The 18,134-nt window shown below is 41.5% G+C and overlaps 1 protein-coding gene across 1 annotated transcript in view; it reads right to left on the minus strand.

Annotated features, from left to right (window-relative positions):
- Window positions 1-18,134, minus strand: part of LOC101024526 (calcium/calmodulin-dependent 3',5'-cyclic nucleotide phosphodiesterase 1C) — a 445,901-nt gene that overhangs the window by 311,286 nt on the left and 116,481 nt on the right. Inside the window, exon 3 of the mRNA XM_031665342.1 lies at window positions 8,877-9,048. Within this exon, the coding sequence (XP_031521202.1) occupies window positions 8,877-9,048 (172 nt within the window). The remainder of the gene's footprint in view (window positions 1-8,876; window positions 9,049-18,134) is intronic.

Raw genomic sequence — 18,134 nt, forward strand, 5'->3', positions numbered from 1 at the left:
GAGAGAAGGAATATGGTGGGGGTAGGCCCCTACTAGCTGACTTCTGCAAACCACTGCCTATATTTTAGGCTTCCAAATTCTGCAATGCATTTTCAACAGCATTACTCTTGCTGCCTTCTCTCCCAACCAGGAATTTCTCTAACGCCTGAGATGTACTGAATTTATACTTCCAGCTCCTAGAATTATACCACCCTTTTCATAGGAGGTTCATGAGCTAAACCATAAAAAATGAATTGGACTGCAAAACCACAGCCCATTCATTCAATCAACAAATACACCCGAAGCATCTACAATATACCAGGCAATCCAGGCAGTGGGTCCCTGCCACCCAGAAAAAATTTGTATCTAATGCAAAATATGAATAAGAATAATGTGGGATGTGCTACTATGGGTCAATGGTAGTGTCCAGACAGCACGTGGATAGGAGGTTGGGCAGCCCAGTTGTGGAGGTATCCAAGAGAGCACAGAGGACCCTTGACCTTGGGCTACACCCATGAGCTCACTGCCAATCTCCTCTACTCTGCTGCTCCCACCTTCATAGCTTCTTGGTGCTACCTTCACACATCAAGTACTCTATTGAAAATCTCTTCCCTGTGAGTCTACAGGTTGTGTACAATGAAGTTACTGCTTATGCAACTGAAGATGAGAAGTGCATTTACCTCGTACCCCCCACTGACCCCCAGGGGTAGTTTGGTCCAAGCTGATCTCAAATCTTCACACTTTCTTCCTTTATTCAGAGAGAACTTCAGGGATTCCCTGCATATTTTGGGTCTTTATGTGGGCTGGAACAGCAGTTCCTGTTGCTAATTAGGAAACATAGAGAAGTTTATCCACACTTCACATTGGCAGGGTGAGTTAGGTGGAAGCTCCAGAAGGAGTGTCCCGCTCCTCCTCCCAACCCAACAGCACTGAAAGCTTCCTGAGGGTTATTCTAGGATGAATAACTCACACTTGGTAAAATGTGCCGCTAAAATTTATTGTGGTTGAGGCATATGCTGAGGGGTTGAGGACACCTCAGATGAGCTACATTCCCGGGGGTGGAAGCCTGGATTTCTCAACGGCCTGAGAAGAATGTGCTCTGGTTGGAAAAACGATGCATTCTCTACGGGGAGTCAGCCCTGGAGACAAGCCCACTGGCTAGGAGCCAGAGGCGTCCATCAGCAGACCTTCTGTGTGGAGTTCAACATTTGTGAACATTTCTTGGACAATGAAAACAATAATATTTTGAGTATAATTACAATTTTCTCCTTATGTTGTAGTTTCTTTAATCTCAATGCTTCCCCAAAATCCCGTGTAAGGCAATAAAAGTACAAGATACTAAAGAAAATTGTGACTTGCCCCATGTTCCCTCCCACTAGAGCCCATAGGGAAGATACAGTATCAAATATAAAATTAAATATAGAGAGACTGGCCCAGAATATCTATGCCAGTAGCATTGGAGCTATGCCCCCCACGCCAAGCTAGAAGTAGTGCACCAGCAGAGAACTGCAGTGTGATGGGAGACTGTGGTTCTCTGAGAAGCAGATGTCAAGACAGGATTAGACATACAAGAGATGTATTGGAGTAAAATCTGTAAAAATAAATGAGTAAAGAGCTGAGCGAGGCTGAGAAAGCCATCAGAACTGGATGCAGGTCTGACTCCCAGTAAAAGAAAGTTGGGTAGAAGTATCTGAGACTGTACTGCAGCTCTAAAGAAAGTTCAGCAAGGCCACTGGTGAGTCTGAACACCAAAGTCACCATCAGAGGAGTTCCATGTCTCCCAGGAACAGCTGACCTTAGGGTCCCTGCCATGCTCAGTCAATGCCAATGGGCTCCTCTGGGATGCACAGCCTTGGCCATCACAGGGATAAATTTCCCCCACACAAGCTTAGGAGACCATGGGTCAAGTTCACTTTCTGTGATCAGAGATATGAAAGGTACATTCTCATGGCCACCACAGAGATAAGCCCTCCCTTCCCAAAATACCAGGGAGAGGACCAAAAAGAATGCAAGAGGAATAGTGTCTACCTCATATATGCTTGGTCATTTTTTAACACTGAAAAATCTGTCTCTAAAAACTTACAAAGAGAGACCTAAACATTGCCTTTATGTGAAGCCAAGGTTGCAATAAAAACTTCTCTAGGCTTTAAAAATTCTCAGAATTCATTCTTTCATTCTTCCCCTTGGCAAATGATTTGGATTTGCAAAGACTAAAGGTGAAAAATAACTCCAGGAAGGCAACACCAAGTCAGGAGAGTAGGTGTCCCCAGAAGTTTCCCCAGAAGTGGGTGAGCAACACTCAGTGATAGAAGAGCATGTGTGACCAGACTTCCTATGAGCTAATTGGGAATTTTAACCCATGATTCATCCTAGGGAGGGGCCGAAGCTCCAGGGGACGCTACCCCACACCATGCCATATCATCAGCCAGATTGCACATTTCCTGAAAGTAATCAAGTCAGAAACTGACATTTTGGCAGCAGCCCCTAGTGGAAAAATGACTGCCAAAAGCCAAAATGAGGATGAGTTCAACGATTTAATTCTGCATGGAAAATGCAATCCATTAAATGGGATCTGACAAGGCCTTAATCTCATCCGTAGCTGAGGGTGTTGGCTCAATGCGGTTCTGCTCTCTGGAACATATTCTTAGTAAGCTATCTATAGAATCTAGAAAGCCTTTGCCAAAGCCCAAATAAGTCCATTCTAAGTGGGAAGAGAAGCTCACCAAGCCCCCACTGACTCTGTAGGGAGTAAGCACACGATTCTTCCAAGTGCAAAATTATCAAAACCTGGCAACTCAACCTGTGTTGGGAGTCACATGATTCAAGGCAAAGTAACTGAGACGGGCAATGCACTGAGTGGCTTCAGAATTTCCACCACTGCCCAAGGAGGTCGGGCCCACAGCCAGCATCACTCACAAAGCATCCATAGGGCTCATATTCCCTGGCTGGGGCCCATTGCCTAACCCAGTCACAAAAGAAAGAGTTGGGGGTATAGAGGATCAATCTTCTCCCAAACAGGATTTTAAAAACTGAGTGAGAAAGACTTAGAGGCTGTCACCTTCGTTGGCCCACTTAATCCTAACAGCAGCCCCCAAAGCCCATTATTTTACTGTTTGCATGTGAAAAATGAGGAAAGAGAACAAAACCATTACTCAAATCATGTAGTTTAAAAGATTGTTTACAAATTCATACTTGTGGGATTCCAAAGCCTATGTTTCACCACACAGAAGGTGGTGGTCCTCCGACCACTGCATCAGTTGGAGCTTGTTAGAAATGCAGATTCACAGGCTGCACCCCAGACCTACTGAATCAGGATCTGCATTTAACAGGATTCCCCAAGGAATTCATTTAGCTGTAAGGTTTGAGAAGCAGTGCCTTCAATGGCTTCTATCCAAAAGGGGTAGGTGGATTGAAAACATAAGTCTAGACTAGAAAAAGATTCAGTGCAATAGAACAGGGCCAGTCTTATAGGATACATAAAATATGTATCAAAATATAACTCAAACTATATATCCAAAGTGCACACTCAAATTAGTATAACCAATCACACCATATTTTTTTCACCAACAACAAATCCGGAGACATGAAGTCCAAGGTTATGTGGTGCTAGTAGAATATGCTGAAGGAGCATGGCTGTAGAGCTAGGTGGACTTGGTTGAAATCTCCAGCTCTGCCACCTGCTGGGTGACTTTGGGCAAGCTGCTTGATCTCTCTGAGCCTCAGTTTCCTGACCTGTACAACTGGGAAAATAATACTCAACTTGCCAGGGTTTGGGGGGATTAAATGAGCAAATGAATGCACAGTCCTTGGCACGCAGCAGATGCTCAATAAACACTAGAAGCTCAATAAACACTTCTCTTACTTGTGGTGCCATCTGAGCCAGGTCCCTCCCACCTCTGGGAATGTGTACACCAGAGGCTGGGGAGAGAAACCTCTCTCAGCAGCCAGCTCTTTCCTGTTCTCTTGGGTCCTCTAGTGGCAGGTATTGAGATTCCTGTGACTAATCAGACTAGATGGACTCGTCTGTCTTCCTCAGCCCCAGGTTCAATTTATTTTCTATCCTCTTTTAAGAAAAGCTAAGCAGAGCAACACGTTTAAAGGGATAAAATATGAGAAAGAAGGAAAGAGGCACCCAAGGTGAGTTCCCAGGAGTGTCTATTTTCCAGGCACCGAAGCCTTTTTCTTTCTTTATGGCTCCCACTTTCTTCTTTTCAAAAATCTCAGATTTTGAAAACAGACCTTTCATGCCACAAGTTTAGTGAGCTTTCAGGGCCCACAGTGTCTGCACGTGGAGCCACAAAACCCATGTTTGATCCTATTTAACTTTGTATGTGTAGGCTCAAGGGCATACAAGGATTCCAGTGAGTGCTGAGCACGAATACAAAATTAACACTTACTGAGCTCGTTCTGGGTGCTGGACACTGTGCTTGGCTCATTCACATGCATTATCTCCTTTAAATCCTCCCCAAACCCCGGGAAGGGGGTCTCTTTATCCCCATTTCAAAGATTTTAAAACAGGCCAGAATAGGTAAGTTTGTTCTCACACTGCTATAAATAAATACCTGAAACTGGGTAATTTATAAAGGAAAGAGGTTTAATTGACTCACAGTTCCACATGGCTGAGGAGGCCTCAGGAAACTCACAGTCAAGGCAGGAGGTAAAGAGGAAGTAAGGACCTTCTTCACATAGCAGCAAGAGAGAGAAGATTAAGCAGGGGAAATGCCAGAAGCTTATAAAACCATCAGATCTTCTGAGAACTCACTCACTATCACAAGAACAGCATGGGGGAAATGCCCCCATAAGCCAATCATCTCCCATCAGATTCCTCCCTTGACATATGGGATTACAATTCAAGATGAGATTTGGGTGGGGACACAGACCCAAACCATATCAATAGGTAAGTGACCCGCTCAAATTAACATAGCAAAACACTCCTAAATCTCACCTAGTGCAGTGGTTCTCCCGGTGTGATCCTGGACCAGCAGCATCAGTATAACCTGAAGCTTGTTAGGGAACATTCTTGGGCCCCACCTACATCTGGGATGAGCCCAACCATCTGTTTTAACAAACCCCCCCAGGTGATTGTGATGCACACTCAAGTTTGAGTCATCAGACCACTCTTCAAGCCCAACCTTAGTATGACAGTTAAGAAAACAGAGGTTTTGCCACCAAAAAAAAAAAAAAAGACATTATGTGAAGCGGTGGATATGTTATTTAGCTTGATTTAATCATTTTGCAATGTACACATACAACAAAACATCACATTATTTTACATTGTAAATGATATACAAATTTTATTTGTCAATTATACCTTTATAAAGCTGGGGGTTTGGGGGGAGGAGAAAAAAACAGAGGTTTGAAGAGATGAAGCAATTGGCCAGGGGTAATAGAGTTGGAACTGAAACCCAGTACAGCCACTATCAGAAGTCAAATTTTCCCACCTGGATAGCTTAAACTGTTCCTTTCTTGGAGAGTAAAGACTAAAGCCCTTAGTACAACTAAGCACTAAACTGTGTTGCCTTCCAGCAATATTAGCTGGGATCTGAACCTGGGCAGCCACGAGGAGACCTTCCCCTCAAGCCCTGGAAGCTTCGTCCCAAGACTCTGCTAAACTGTCTGCCCCAATACACAGAGTATTTGCCTCATCAGCACTGCCCAGCCAGGAAGGGGACAAGAGGGAAGACTGTCAGGGACCATACCCAGAGTTGAGATGGCATTTGCACAAACCTCAACTATCGACACACAACCCTTGGGAAAGAAAGGTGGTGCCTTCATTTTCCAAAAGCTTTATTTCCAAGTCAGTGTGTCAAATTCTCACTTTCAGCTATACCCTCTGGCATTATTAGTAACTGACATTAATCCAGCGACAATCCAGAGTGTTTGCAGGCCATACTTAGGGATCGCAGCCTGATTGGAAGACAAGGCCCAGGGACATGTCTTGAAGCTGCATTTGAATCACAAGCACGCTTTTTACGTGAGTTTATAGATGATATACTTATTTGGGGTGGGGTGATAAAGTAAGACTTAAAGTTTTCCCAAGCCACTCCTTGCTGCTGCATTGGAGACCAGCAATCCACCAGCAATTTTTTATAGGCTTTCTCTCTCCAGGCCAGTTTCTTCATCTCTAAAATGGACAGAATCCTTCAGTTTTTTGGGTTAAGCCTGGCAAATAAGAACAGTTATTGCTGATGTAACAGGGAGTCTGGTGGAGACTGAAACATAAAAACATTTGAAATTATTTTGAAAAACACCCATCATTGATAAATGTGTAAATAATTCATATATTTGGAAATGGAAAGTAGAATTTAGCTTTAGAGCAGACTGTCCCTTTGCTCTGAAAAGAACTACTTAAATGAAAATACTAAATGCAAATATTAAACAAGTACACAAATTTTATCCTGGTGGTAGCTTGTATATAGTTGCCTCCACCTTACAGAGAGCTAGAAAAGATTTCTGGGGAAAGTGGAATTAAGTATCTAACCCCTTCCTTTTGAGAATCAACATTATTAGAATATGTCTGAGAAAAACTGTGGTTATGCTGAGGCCAAGGATCAGGAAAAGACAACAGAAGCCACAAACAGGAGATATCACAAGGAAGAGGTAATCTAGGTTGGTGACAAAAACGCCTAATTTCACTGAGGTCAGAAAGTCCACGCTCAACATGAGACCTCATTTCCCTAGCAAGGGACAAAAGGCATAGCAGGATAAGCAATGATTCTTGAACCACTGTCAATAAGGCTGGGGGTCCTTGGGAATAGTGAGGGTCAAGAACCCCAAGAAAAGACTGGACCTCCTGATAATTTGGCACATTGGGCTTATTGACATTGTCTCTTGTATCTTGTTTGGTAAGAGCTGATGACCATATTTCCTGGCCCTAAACTCCAAATGCCCTCCAAGTATGACCAAGGAAAAAGAGAAGGAAGTAATCAAAGCTATCACTAACACTTATTGTGGTACCACTCAGTGGTAATGACCCTACAGAGGAGCTGTAAGGTAACCTTGATTCTGCTCTGATTTATTCATTGATAAACTCTTCCCATACCTGAGTAGTTTACTTGTAATAATTTATGCACAACAAATCTCACAGCTGATCATGCCACCACAGTTAAGGACAATTGCAGAAGAGAATATTTACCATTTAGCATTGTCACCAAAATCAACCATCTTTTTTGGAAGAAAGGATAGCTACAGAATAGTACACAGTTGTATTAAGGGTACCAGTAAATAAATAAATACTAATGGATTTCTTGTCTCAATCGCTAAAGGGTTGGCATATACCTGCATGCACCTGCAGTCTTCTTCCTACAGCACCAAGTGTTACAAGGAAACAGAAATAAGTCCTGATATTCAATGTATAACTTAATCTCTTTCAGAAACCAGGACACTGCTACATGGTACAACTAACAGATCAAATGACACTCATGGGCATCAATACATTCTCTCTATTAAAGAGCACCAAGAGAATGCGAACAAAACAGATGATAGTAAAGGAGTTGAGTGAGCAAATAAGATGTTCTTTTCATGAGAGTAGCTCTTTGCCCGTTCATCGAAGAAGATGATGAACCTGGTTTGGGGTGAAAAGAGTAGCTATAAGAACCCTTAGGAGAAGAGATTGACTCCATAAGAGATGCTCCAAGGCGAGAACACATAGACAGAGAAAGCCATTCACAGTCCCCTCTTTCATCACAGTCACTTGCTGAGAATTGCAGGTTCATAAGATGTACTTCTCTCCAGGTGAGTGAGTTTTAGTTTATTCAAAACCTTATGATGCAATAACCAGGCCCTTAGTAGGAATAAAAACAGCATTTGCCTGCAATTCTTGTCTCACCAATGCACTCGTCACACTGTATAAAGAAATCCAAACCCCTATTTATCACTCCTTTCTGAACTCATCTATAATTCAATAGACACTAAGAACCTTCACACAATGAAATGGCTCTCACTGAGGAATTACGCATATCACCTGGATGCAAAAGAGAGTACACTTTTCAAATCTATTTCATGGAACTCCAAGAGCTGTCTGAATTGTTTATGGGGAAAGAAAAATGAGGTTTATATGTTCTGCTAACCATGTGGAGAGTATGAAAGTCTACAGTGGAAAGAAAAGTGAAAGAAGTAAAATTGATATAACAGGAAGAAAGGAGGGGCAGAAAGCAATCTGGAAAAATGATCGAGTCTTAATTTCTGAAACCAGTAGTACTGTAAATATACTGTTTCAAATGTGAGTCTGAAAGACCCATTCGGGGAAAAAAAAATCACCTTTTTACACCACATTCATACTCAGATTGGTTTTTATTTAATATGGGTGAGAAGGTAAGGGACGGAGTTATAATGAAAATGGAGTACAATACCAAAAGAAAATAAGAGACCTTGCGGGAAAATGCAAGGCTAAACGATGAACTAGAACAGAGTAAACAGCCACCTGGTAAACAACATGAGAAAATTCTCGCTTCATTTCCGTCAGCAGCAGCTCTTACATCTTTTACAACTGGAAACCTTCCCCCAGCAAGAGACTCTAAAGACACAGGACTGAATTAATTCCCAACACGTGCTTTTCTTCTACGCCCTTATCTGGATGCGTCATCCTCCTTTGAAGCAAAAGACTCATTAATCCAATTCAAATTGCCAACATCAGTAAATCCTTTGCCTCAGCATTTAAATGCCAATACCAATTAAATACCAACAGCAACTTAACTACTGATAAGATCTTCACTACATTCAGGAAATCCAGCCAGAAGTCCAGCTAGCATTGATTCCAACCTTCCTTCATCAATTCTAATTTACTCAGTGCAAAGAAATGAAGTAATTTGCTGTCCACACTGACTATGCATCTAACTGGATTGAAACAACTCCACAAGCAAATAAGAAGGAACACATTGAGTTGCAATCCACCAAACCTGAAGGATGTCTTCACCAAGACTTCCGGGCTATCCAGCTGTGGCAATTCATCAGCTAGGATTTCTTCTGGGGGTCGAGGGTCATGGACAATTGTTGGCCGTGGCTTCTCCTTGACATTCCCTGTGAGCCCGTCGATGAGGGAGTTCCACAGACAGTTCTGTGACTTAGACCCTGAGGCATAGGGAAAAGAGAGATGCAGGTGAATCATCCACCAGTTGACTCCACGTCCTGCCTTCCCCAACTCAGGATCTTCCAAAGCAGAGCAGGGAAATTTATATATTTCTCATCATTTCCACCAACGTTAGAGAGCTGTAACCAGGAATTTTTACATTTATATGTAGAAAATAGGCTACCACTCTGAGTATTTTGACTCAAAGCTAAGTTATTGGATATATCTTGTCTCATTGCAGTGGTGATCAGCCCTAACTCCTGACAGAGCCACAGGTATCTATTTAGATGTTTAGTCAGCAATTGGAAGTATATAAAGCACTACCATTTTAGGGAACAGTGAGGATGTTCAAACACAAGTCTCCCCTATAAACTTGGCTTGCCTGAAGCCCAAGACTCCATTCTATGGAGACACGCACCCCAAAGAGGGCACCACCTTTAAGAACTAGAACTCACGATCAACAGGTTGATTCTTCTACAATATCAAGACTCGGGAAAATTACATGTATGTTTATGCATGTAAAACTTCAAACATGTGAGATAAATGTTAAAGGTGGGCATCAAGTGAAAGCAGTGTCTACAAAAGGAGAGCCTGATCTGCCAGGTGATCAAGGTCAAACTCAGTGAGAAGTTGTGCTGATAGTGTGTGCCCTTGATACGATGTCATGAAAATGTCACTTTGCTCTGTGTAGTAGGCATGTTTCTAGCTTCCATAAACTTGATGCTGTAACATCTGCCCTACATGCATGTGCCCAACACAGCTAGTTCTGGACAACCAATAGTATGCCCGAGTCACCTGACCTTGGCCTCTTGCCTCCCTTGTCGCCCCACTCTCCCCGAACCCCCAACTCCTCAGGGGAAGTCCTCCTTCCAGGGGTGTGCTTTTAAAACACAAATTGGCCAATCCAGAGTCCACACCCCAACTACCTCCCTTGTAGGACTTTCACACCCCTGGCCACTATCTACTGGGCCTAATCACCCCAGGGCCTGGTACCAGGCAACTAGGTATTAGGCAGCCCCTAGGCTCCAGCCCTCCAAAGTCATTCAAACCAGCCAGTCCCAACCCTGCCTACCCTGCCTTGCCTGTTCCTTCTTGTAGAAACCACCACAAAGGTTCCTGCCCACAATGTCCCACCCCCACCTCCTAATTGACACCAGTGCTTCCCCAGATGGCCCCATAACATGACATGGAAGCCCTCTCTTGGGAACTGTGGGTAACAAATTCTCTTTACAATGGCATTTGTCTCCTTATCTGTTGACCTTACCATACCTAAACAGAAATAAAACTTATTAAACAATCAGTCTAAAACACCCAGTCTAGTCATGGAGAAAACATTAGATAAACCACTTGAAGAACTTGTGACAGAACACCTGACCAGCGCTCTTCAAAACGGCCAAAGGCACCAAATACTGTTGAGCCTCCATATCCATGGGTTCCATGGATTCAAACAACTAAAGAAGGAAAATATTCAGAAAAAAAAAATGCATCTGTAGAGAACATTCACAGACATTTTTGTCATTATTCCCTAAACAATACAATAACTACTTATTATTATACTTAATTATAATTATTATTATTAAAATTAAACTATTAAAATTATTTTAATAAAATTTTGTTATTTTAATAAAATTAAATTATTAAAATTATTGCTATTGAAATTATTATTTACTTAATATTATTATTATATTATTCCTTAAACAATACAATAACTATTTAGTTAATATTTACATTGTATTAGGTATTACAAGTTATCTAGAAGTGATTTAAAGTATATGGGAGGATGTGCATAAATTATATGACAATACTACATCATTTTATATCAGGCACTTGAACCTCTGAGCATTTTGGTACCTGAGAGAACCAACCCCCTTGGAAATAGAGGCACTAGCGTATAAGGAAAGTCTGAAAAACTATCACAGCCAAGAGGAGCTTAAAGACATGATGACTAAATGTAATGTGGCATCCTAGATGGGATCCTGGAACAGAAAAAGGACATTTAATTAAAAACTAAAGAAATCTGAATACCGTGTGGATGTTCGCTGCTCAGAATGTACAGATATTTGTTCATTAACTGTTATAAATGTACCAAGCTAATGTAAGAGGTTAATAATACAGGAAACCGGGTGTAGGCTGTATGAGATCTCTGTATTATCTTTGCAATTTTTCTGTATATCTAAAACTGTTCTAAAATAAAAATTCATAAAAATAAAAGTAAATAAAAATCATAAATAAATCATAATTAATTAACGATTATTTTAAAAGTCTATGAGCAAAAAAATTTTTAAGTAGAGCCTGAAGACATTACCATTACCATTAACCCATTGCCATTGGTTTGTGCTGGTTATGTCTACCCAGATAAAAGAAAAAGTCTGTCTTTGCACAAAGACACTGTCAGGTTGAGTGAACAGGCCACCTATAGAATGGGAGAATATTTTTGCAATCTACTCATCTGACAAAGGTCTAATATCCAGAATTTACAAGGAACTTAAATAAATTTACAACAACAAAAAAAAAACAACCCCATCAAAAAATGGCCAAAGGATATGAACAGACACTTCTCCAAAGAAGACATTTACATGGCCACCAAACATATAAAAAAAGCTCTACACCACTGATCATTAGAGAAATGCAAATCAAAACCACAATGAGATACCATCAATTATTAAAAAGCAATTATTAAAAAGTCAAGAAGCAGCCGGGCACGGTGGCTCATGCCTGTAATCCCACCACCTTGGGAGGCCAAGGCAGGTGGATCACCTGAGGTCGGGAGTTCAAGACTAGCCTGACCAACATGGAGAAACCCCGTCCCTACTAAAAATAACAAAATTAGCCGGGCATGGTGGTGCATGTCTGTAACCCCAGCTACTTGGGAGGCTGAGGCAGGAGAATCACTTGAACCCGGGAGTCAGAGGTTGCAGTGAGCCGAGATCACGCCATTGCACTCCAGCCTGGGCAACAAGAGCAAAACTCCATCTTAAAAAATAAATAAATAAATAAAATAAAGTCAAGAAGAAATAGATTCTGGCGAGGCTGTGGAGAAATAGGAACACTTTTACACTGTTGGTTGGAGTGTAAATTAGTTCATCCATTGTGGAAGACAGTATGGCGATTCCTCAAGGATCTAGAACCAGAAATACACCATTTGACCCAGCAATCCCATTACTGGGTATACACCCAAAGGAACATAAATCATTCTACCATATAGACACATGTACACATATGTTTATTGCAGCACTATTTACAATAGCAAAGACATGGAGCCAACCCAAATGCCCATCAATGGTAGACTAGATAAAGAAAATGTAGCACATATACACCATGGAATACTATGCAGCCATAAAAATGAGAATGAGATCATGTCCTTTGCAGGGACATGGATGAAGCTGGAAGCCATCATCCTCAGCAAACTAACACAGAAACAGAAAACCAAACACCACATCTTCTCATTCATGAGTGGGAGTTGAACAATGAGAACACATGGACACAGGGAGGGGAACAACACACACCAGAGCCTGTTGAGGGGTGTGGTTTAGGGGAGGGAACTTAGAGGACAGGTCAATAGGTGCAGCAAACCACCACAGCACACGTATACCTATGTAACAAACCTGCACATTCTGCACACGTATAGTGGAACTTAAAGTAAAATAAAAATAGAACAATATAAAATAACAATAAATAAAAATTAAAAAAAAAAAAAAACACTGTCAGATCACTAAGCCATGCACCATAGAGCTGTGTCTATGTAAGATACTGGATTTTTCTAATTCACACAAAGGCTCCATATGGGGCATGAGGGATGGGCATGAAGGAGTGAGAAGCAGTGCTAGCTAATACACACCATGCATGGGATAGGCAGATAGAGAATGGATTTGTGGGCACATGGGGATTCCTCCCTGAGACCTTGGCCAGCCACCTGCAGCCCACCACAGAAGAAATCACCCTGGCTTGTTGTGCCAAAAGGACAGCTCTGCCAGAAAGATTGAAAGAACCTCACGCACAACAGAGAGTGCCTCACATGGATCCCTGAGCCTACAAGCAAGGACACCCATGGGTCAGCAAACAGCTCTTTCAATGCCCATGCCATAACTGACCTCCCTTGGGGTGTCCATCCAAACTGCTTTTGTGTCTATCAAGAGAAAATTAAAGTGCATCAGTGGAAGGAAACAGATTCCTCAAACCCCTGAAAGACAAGACAGCTTTTTTTGTTTTTTAAAGGCCCTATACATATATCTTAATAAGATCTGGTTCTATTAATGAAGTCTGGTTCTGTGTTAATGAAGATCAGTTCTATGTTAATGAAGGTCTGCTTCTGGGAGGAAGGACAAGAACAGCAGCCTGTTTTCTTAAACCTGATCTAAGTGAAGGCCTTACAATAAAGTTCCTGCACATGCCCCTTTATTCCTTCATTTTTTTCATTCAGTAAACACATATTGAATTCCCTCAGTGTGCCAGGTTTCATTCTTGGCCCTAGAAATGGAAAGATGAATGAGACTGGTTCCCAAGGGAACCCACAAGCAATCACAATAAACTGGCAATGCACCATAACTGAGGGGCAAACAGAGGGCTATGGGACCCAGAGGAGAGCTCACTCACTCTGCCTCGGGGCCCTGGGGAAAACCACATGGAGAACATGACATCGGATATGGTCTACAGCATGAGACACTCTTCAGCAGGTAGAAAAGAGGGGAAAACAATCAGTGCAGACAGCATATGCAAGGCTTAGAGGCATAACAAAGCAGCTCCTGAGGCTGGCACGAAGCCACAGGGGCAGTGTCCAGAGATGGGGTCAGAGGCCTGTTGGACCATTTGCAAAGTGCCTTGAATAAAACGCTACTCATTTAAGAATTTATCCTCCAAGCAATAAAAAGAAAGAAAAGACAGATTTTTGAGCAAAGGTTGTGGTGACACAGCCATATCTGTGTTTCAGAGAGGAGACTACTGTGCTGTGGAGTAGTGACTTATGAGGAATGGCAGGCTTATAGGAAGAGCTTATGAATCCATAGGGTGCCATGCATTTAACTGTGGGTGAAATTACATCTTACCCATAAATATGTAACTAATTTTTAAATATACATATATGTGATTAATAAAACTACAAATTCGTCTAAAACTATTAATGAATTCATAAGAGCTTTTTCACCATTTTCTCAGTCAATGAATCAGAAGGATCATAAGACCCAAGCCACCTCTACATTAAGGGCTCCCAAACAAAATTGTGATGATACCTCCAAAGTACCAGCCCCCACAAAGACACACACTGATGAGTTTAAAAGAAGACTGTGGTTGAAGAGATGACTAGGATTCACTCAACACTCACTCTCAACTCCCCTCTCGCTTGCCTTCATCTCTAAAACGGTTAGAAAACAATATACGGGCATACATAGGAGATATCATAGGTTCACAGTTCCAAACCACTGCAAATATCACAATATAATGAGTCACACAAATTTTTTTGGTTTCCCCAACGCATATAAAAGTTATGTTTATACTGTAGTCTATTAAGTGTGCAATAGCATTTTGTCTAAAAACAATATACATATCTTAATTCTAAAATGCTTTATTGCTGAAATTAAAAAAAAAAAAGTGCTAACAATCATCTGAGCCTTCAAGGAGATGTAATCTTTTTGCTAGTGGAGAATCATGCCTCAGCGTTGATGGCTCGACTGATCAGGGTGGTGCTGCTAAAGGTTGGGGTGGCTGTAACAGTTTCTTAAAATAAAACTCTACCATCCCTGCACTCAAGAAGGTTTGAAGAGGCAGAAAAACACAAGGCAGCTGCTAATTGATTTAGACTAGAGCCAGACTTTAGAAAACTAAATTTGTTTTCCTTAGCCCTCTCCTTAATCCCCTCCATAAACAATTTTCCAATCCATCAAACTGTTTGAAATTGACCAAAAACTTTCATGACTGTCCTATCTATCTCACCCATCTGAATTGTCTTCACTTTTCACTATCTTGGAACTACTTTACAGTACTGTAAACTGGAGAAAACTGATAGCAACACAAATGAATCTTGTCCGTAGAAATGTAAAATGTGTCACATGGAATGCAATTAATTATGGCCGTGTAGATATTGATGAGTCTTGCCAGTTTCACATCCATAAGTAAATTCATTTCAGCATACCTGATGGATTTACATATTTGTCTGCTCCTTGGATTTTCTTCCAAACTAGTTATAACATCTTACTAGTTTCTTCATCAATGTGTTGAATAAGATCTTTGACACGTGTTCACTTTGTACTTGTATGAATTTTCAAAAAATTATCCTTTAACAGTACCAAAGTCCTCATGCTGCTCCCCTTTAAGAAATCTCTTGTAGTTAGCCTAACTATATCTGAATTAACTATAGTACATTTATGTAATGGATTGCTATGCCACTGACTAATATTCCAAAATGAAAGATCTCTATAAGCTGATAAGGAGTGATTTCCAAGATCTATTATAAGTGAAAAAGAAACATGCATGAGTCTGTTTATATTATGCTCCCTCTTGAATAAGAAACAAGGGGAAATATATTTGTTTATTTTTGCAAAAGACAAAGAAGACAGGACCAGAAACAATGAAAATTACCCACAAGGGATGAGTTCGGAATAAGTAAGACAGGTTAGAGATGAAAGACTTCATATTTCTATACAGTTTTTACTTTTGAATAATGTAAATGTTTTAATATTCAAATATATAGTTAACAAAAAATTTTAAAAATCCTAAAATTGAATAGAAACAGAAACAAACCTAACTGTATGTGATATTAGTAACATAATTATAATGGAAAATAATTAATTTAAATATCTTATGAATACAGTACCCCTACTATATGTCATTAGAGAGATCAGTTCTAAATATGCACACACACATACTCACACACACACAGCAGAGAAATCTTGAACCTCCCTGGGTAGGTTTGCTGTTGTTACTAATCATAAAGAAGCAGTTCTAAACTATATCATATATACTGTAGGACAGAGCAAATGAGCAGCCATAATGAGGGTGCTGGGAACCACACCTCTTATTCCAGGAGACAGAAAATACAAACAGACAATAGGAGAAAGTAAAGACGCCTGTTGTGTTAGATTTGAACTAGAACTATCAGTGTGAACTCATGATTATATATTCAGCAGGCTCTGAAGAGATGTTTGCTGAATGAAATCATAAATGATAGACTATTTTTCAAAAAGTAAAAATAAAACTTTAAGGCAAAAGGTGAGTAATAATAATATTAACAATTTTAAGTAAAAAAAAATATCACAGGAAACACTCTAAGAAAGACGAACAAAGAACACCGCCGTGTGCAGAAAAAAAGGGCCTTGCTCAGCCCATTCTGAACTGCATCCAACATAAGGTCTTGACCATTCTTTCTGAAAAGTAGATTCTGAGACAAGGGCTTGTGGCAAGCTTTTTATTTTGGAAGTGATTCCGGGAGGCAGGAGAGGAGAACAGGGAGAGTAAATCAGGGAGTAACAAGGGAAAATCAAGACACAGGTGCAATGTCAAGTCGTCATCCTGTCAAGTCGTCATCCCCGTGGGTGTATTCACCATGTTTCTAGCATCTGTAAACTTTACGCTGTAACATCTGCCCTATGTGCATATGCCAGACATGTCTGGTTCCAGACAACCCAATAATAATATATCTGAGTCACCTTGCCCCTGCACCTCCTCAGGCAGTAGTCCTCCTCCCAGGGGTGTGCCTTTCAAATACAAACCAACTGACCCAGAGTCCGCACCCCCAACCACTGCCCTTATAGAGCTTTTGTGTTCCTGGCCACTATCCATCTGCCTTAATTACCCCAAGACCACTGACATTATCCAGCTAGCCAATCCTAAACCTGCTTACCCTGCCTCACTCACTGCTTCCTGAACCACATTGAGGTTCTTGCCCACAGCAGCCTGATCCCCCTCTACCTGGTGACCAGCCCCAGTGCTTCCCTGTATGGCCCCCACGGTATGATGTGCAACTTCTCTTGGAATCTGTGAGTGTAACACACTATCTTTTCAATGTCAGTCACCTCCTGATCTGTTGGCCTTACTGTACTTAATAATAAACCCTATCAAGACAGGGTACCTGGGGCTGGGTTCTACGGGGATTACAGAGAAGGTGGGGAGCATGCTCAGAATTATCCCCCTGAGGAATGGAAGAGGGAACATTTGTCTGCAGGCTCTCATCCCCCATGGTCAAAGGTAACTCTATAGGGAATTAATTATCTAGCCCTTCGGGGTCTACCCACACATGAGTATGGGGCAATTCCCACATAAACTGGGTGGAAATTGAGAAATTAAGCTGGAGCTTAAAAATAGGACCAAGAGGATGTGAAGCCAGGCCAAAGAGGCGCCCAGGATACAGGGTATCCACACAACTTTTATGTGCTAGAAAATACAGCCAGAATCTAATCTGCTACTCGTTCCTGCCTTAGAAGGATCACCATGGGCCTCTCCCATGGCTCATCTCAACTCAATCGGGTGTCTTTTGGAGTAAGTACTCTCCTCTGTGAACTCTGAGAGAGTGGAAAAGAACCCTTCCTCTGACTCGCCACAAACGTGGGCAGAAGACTCTCCAGGGGCACTGGAAAGGTCTGCTCTGACAAAATGAAAAATAAAAATTCCCCTGCTCTGATTTATTTTAAGCTGATGTTGAAAGCATGAAATGTTTCTGACTAAATAGAGCCAAAAATACACAAACAGATAGAGTCACACAGGTCTTTCTCAATAATATCAAAAACCCCATGAGGGAACTCTTAGGTGAAATAAGCCTTCAGGACACCAAAAATAATGCGGCTCAGGTGCAGGAGGTGAGCATCTCCCTTCAACCCACTCCACCTCATCAGCTTCTCCTCACTCCCCTCCTCACCTCCTCTTGCCTCTCTCCTTTGACTTGTTCCTGACTCTCATTCAATACCTACTACATTCTCCTTTCCTCTTATCTCCCCTCTGTCCCTGCCATAAATCATCTCCCTTCTTTTCACAAAGACAACTTTTCATGGACCCATAAACCCTCCAGACTGGTTATAAATCCTCCAGACTGGCAGCATCTGTACCACTGAGCTCATCAAGAGAGCAGGGTCTCTGATTCAGATGCAGCAAACATTTGTTCAGT

Source organism: Papio anubis, chromosome 4, assembly GCF_008728515.1.
Source record: "Papio anubis isolate 15944 chromosome 4, Panubis1.0, whole genome shotgun sequence".
Lineage (NCBI taxonomy): Eukaryota > Metazoa > Chordata > Mammalia > Primates > Cercopithecidae > Papio > Papio anubis.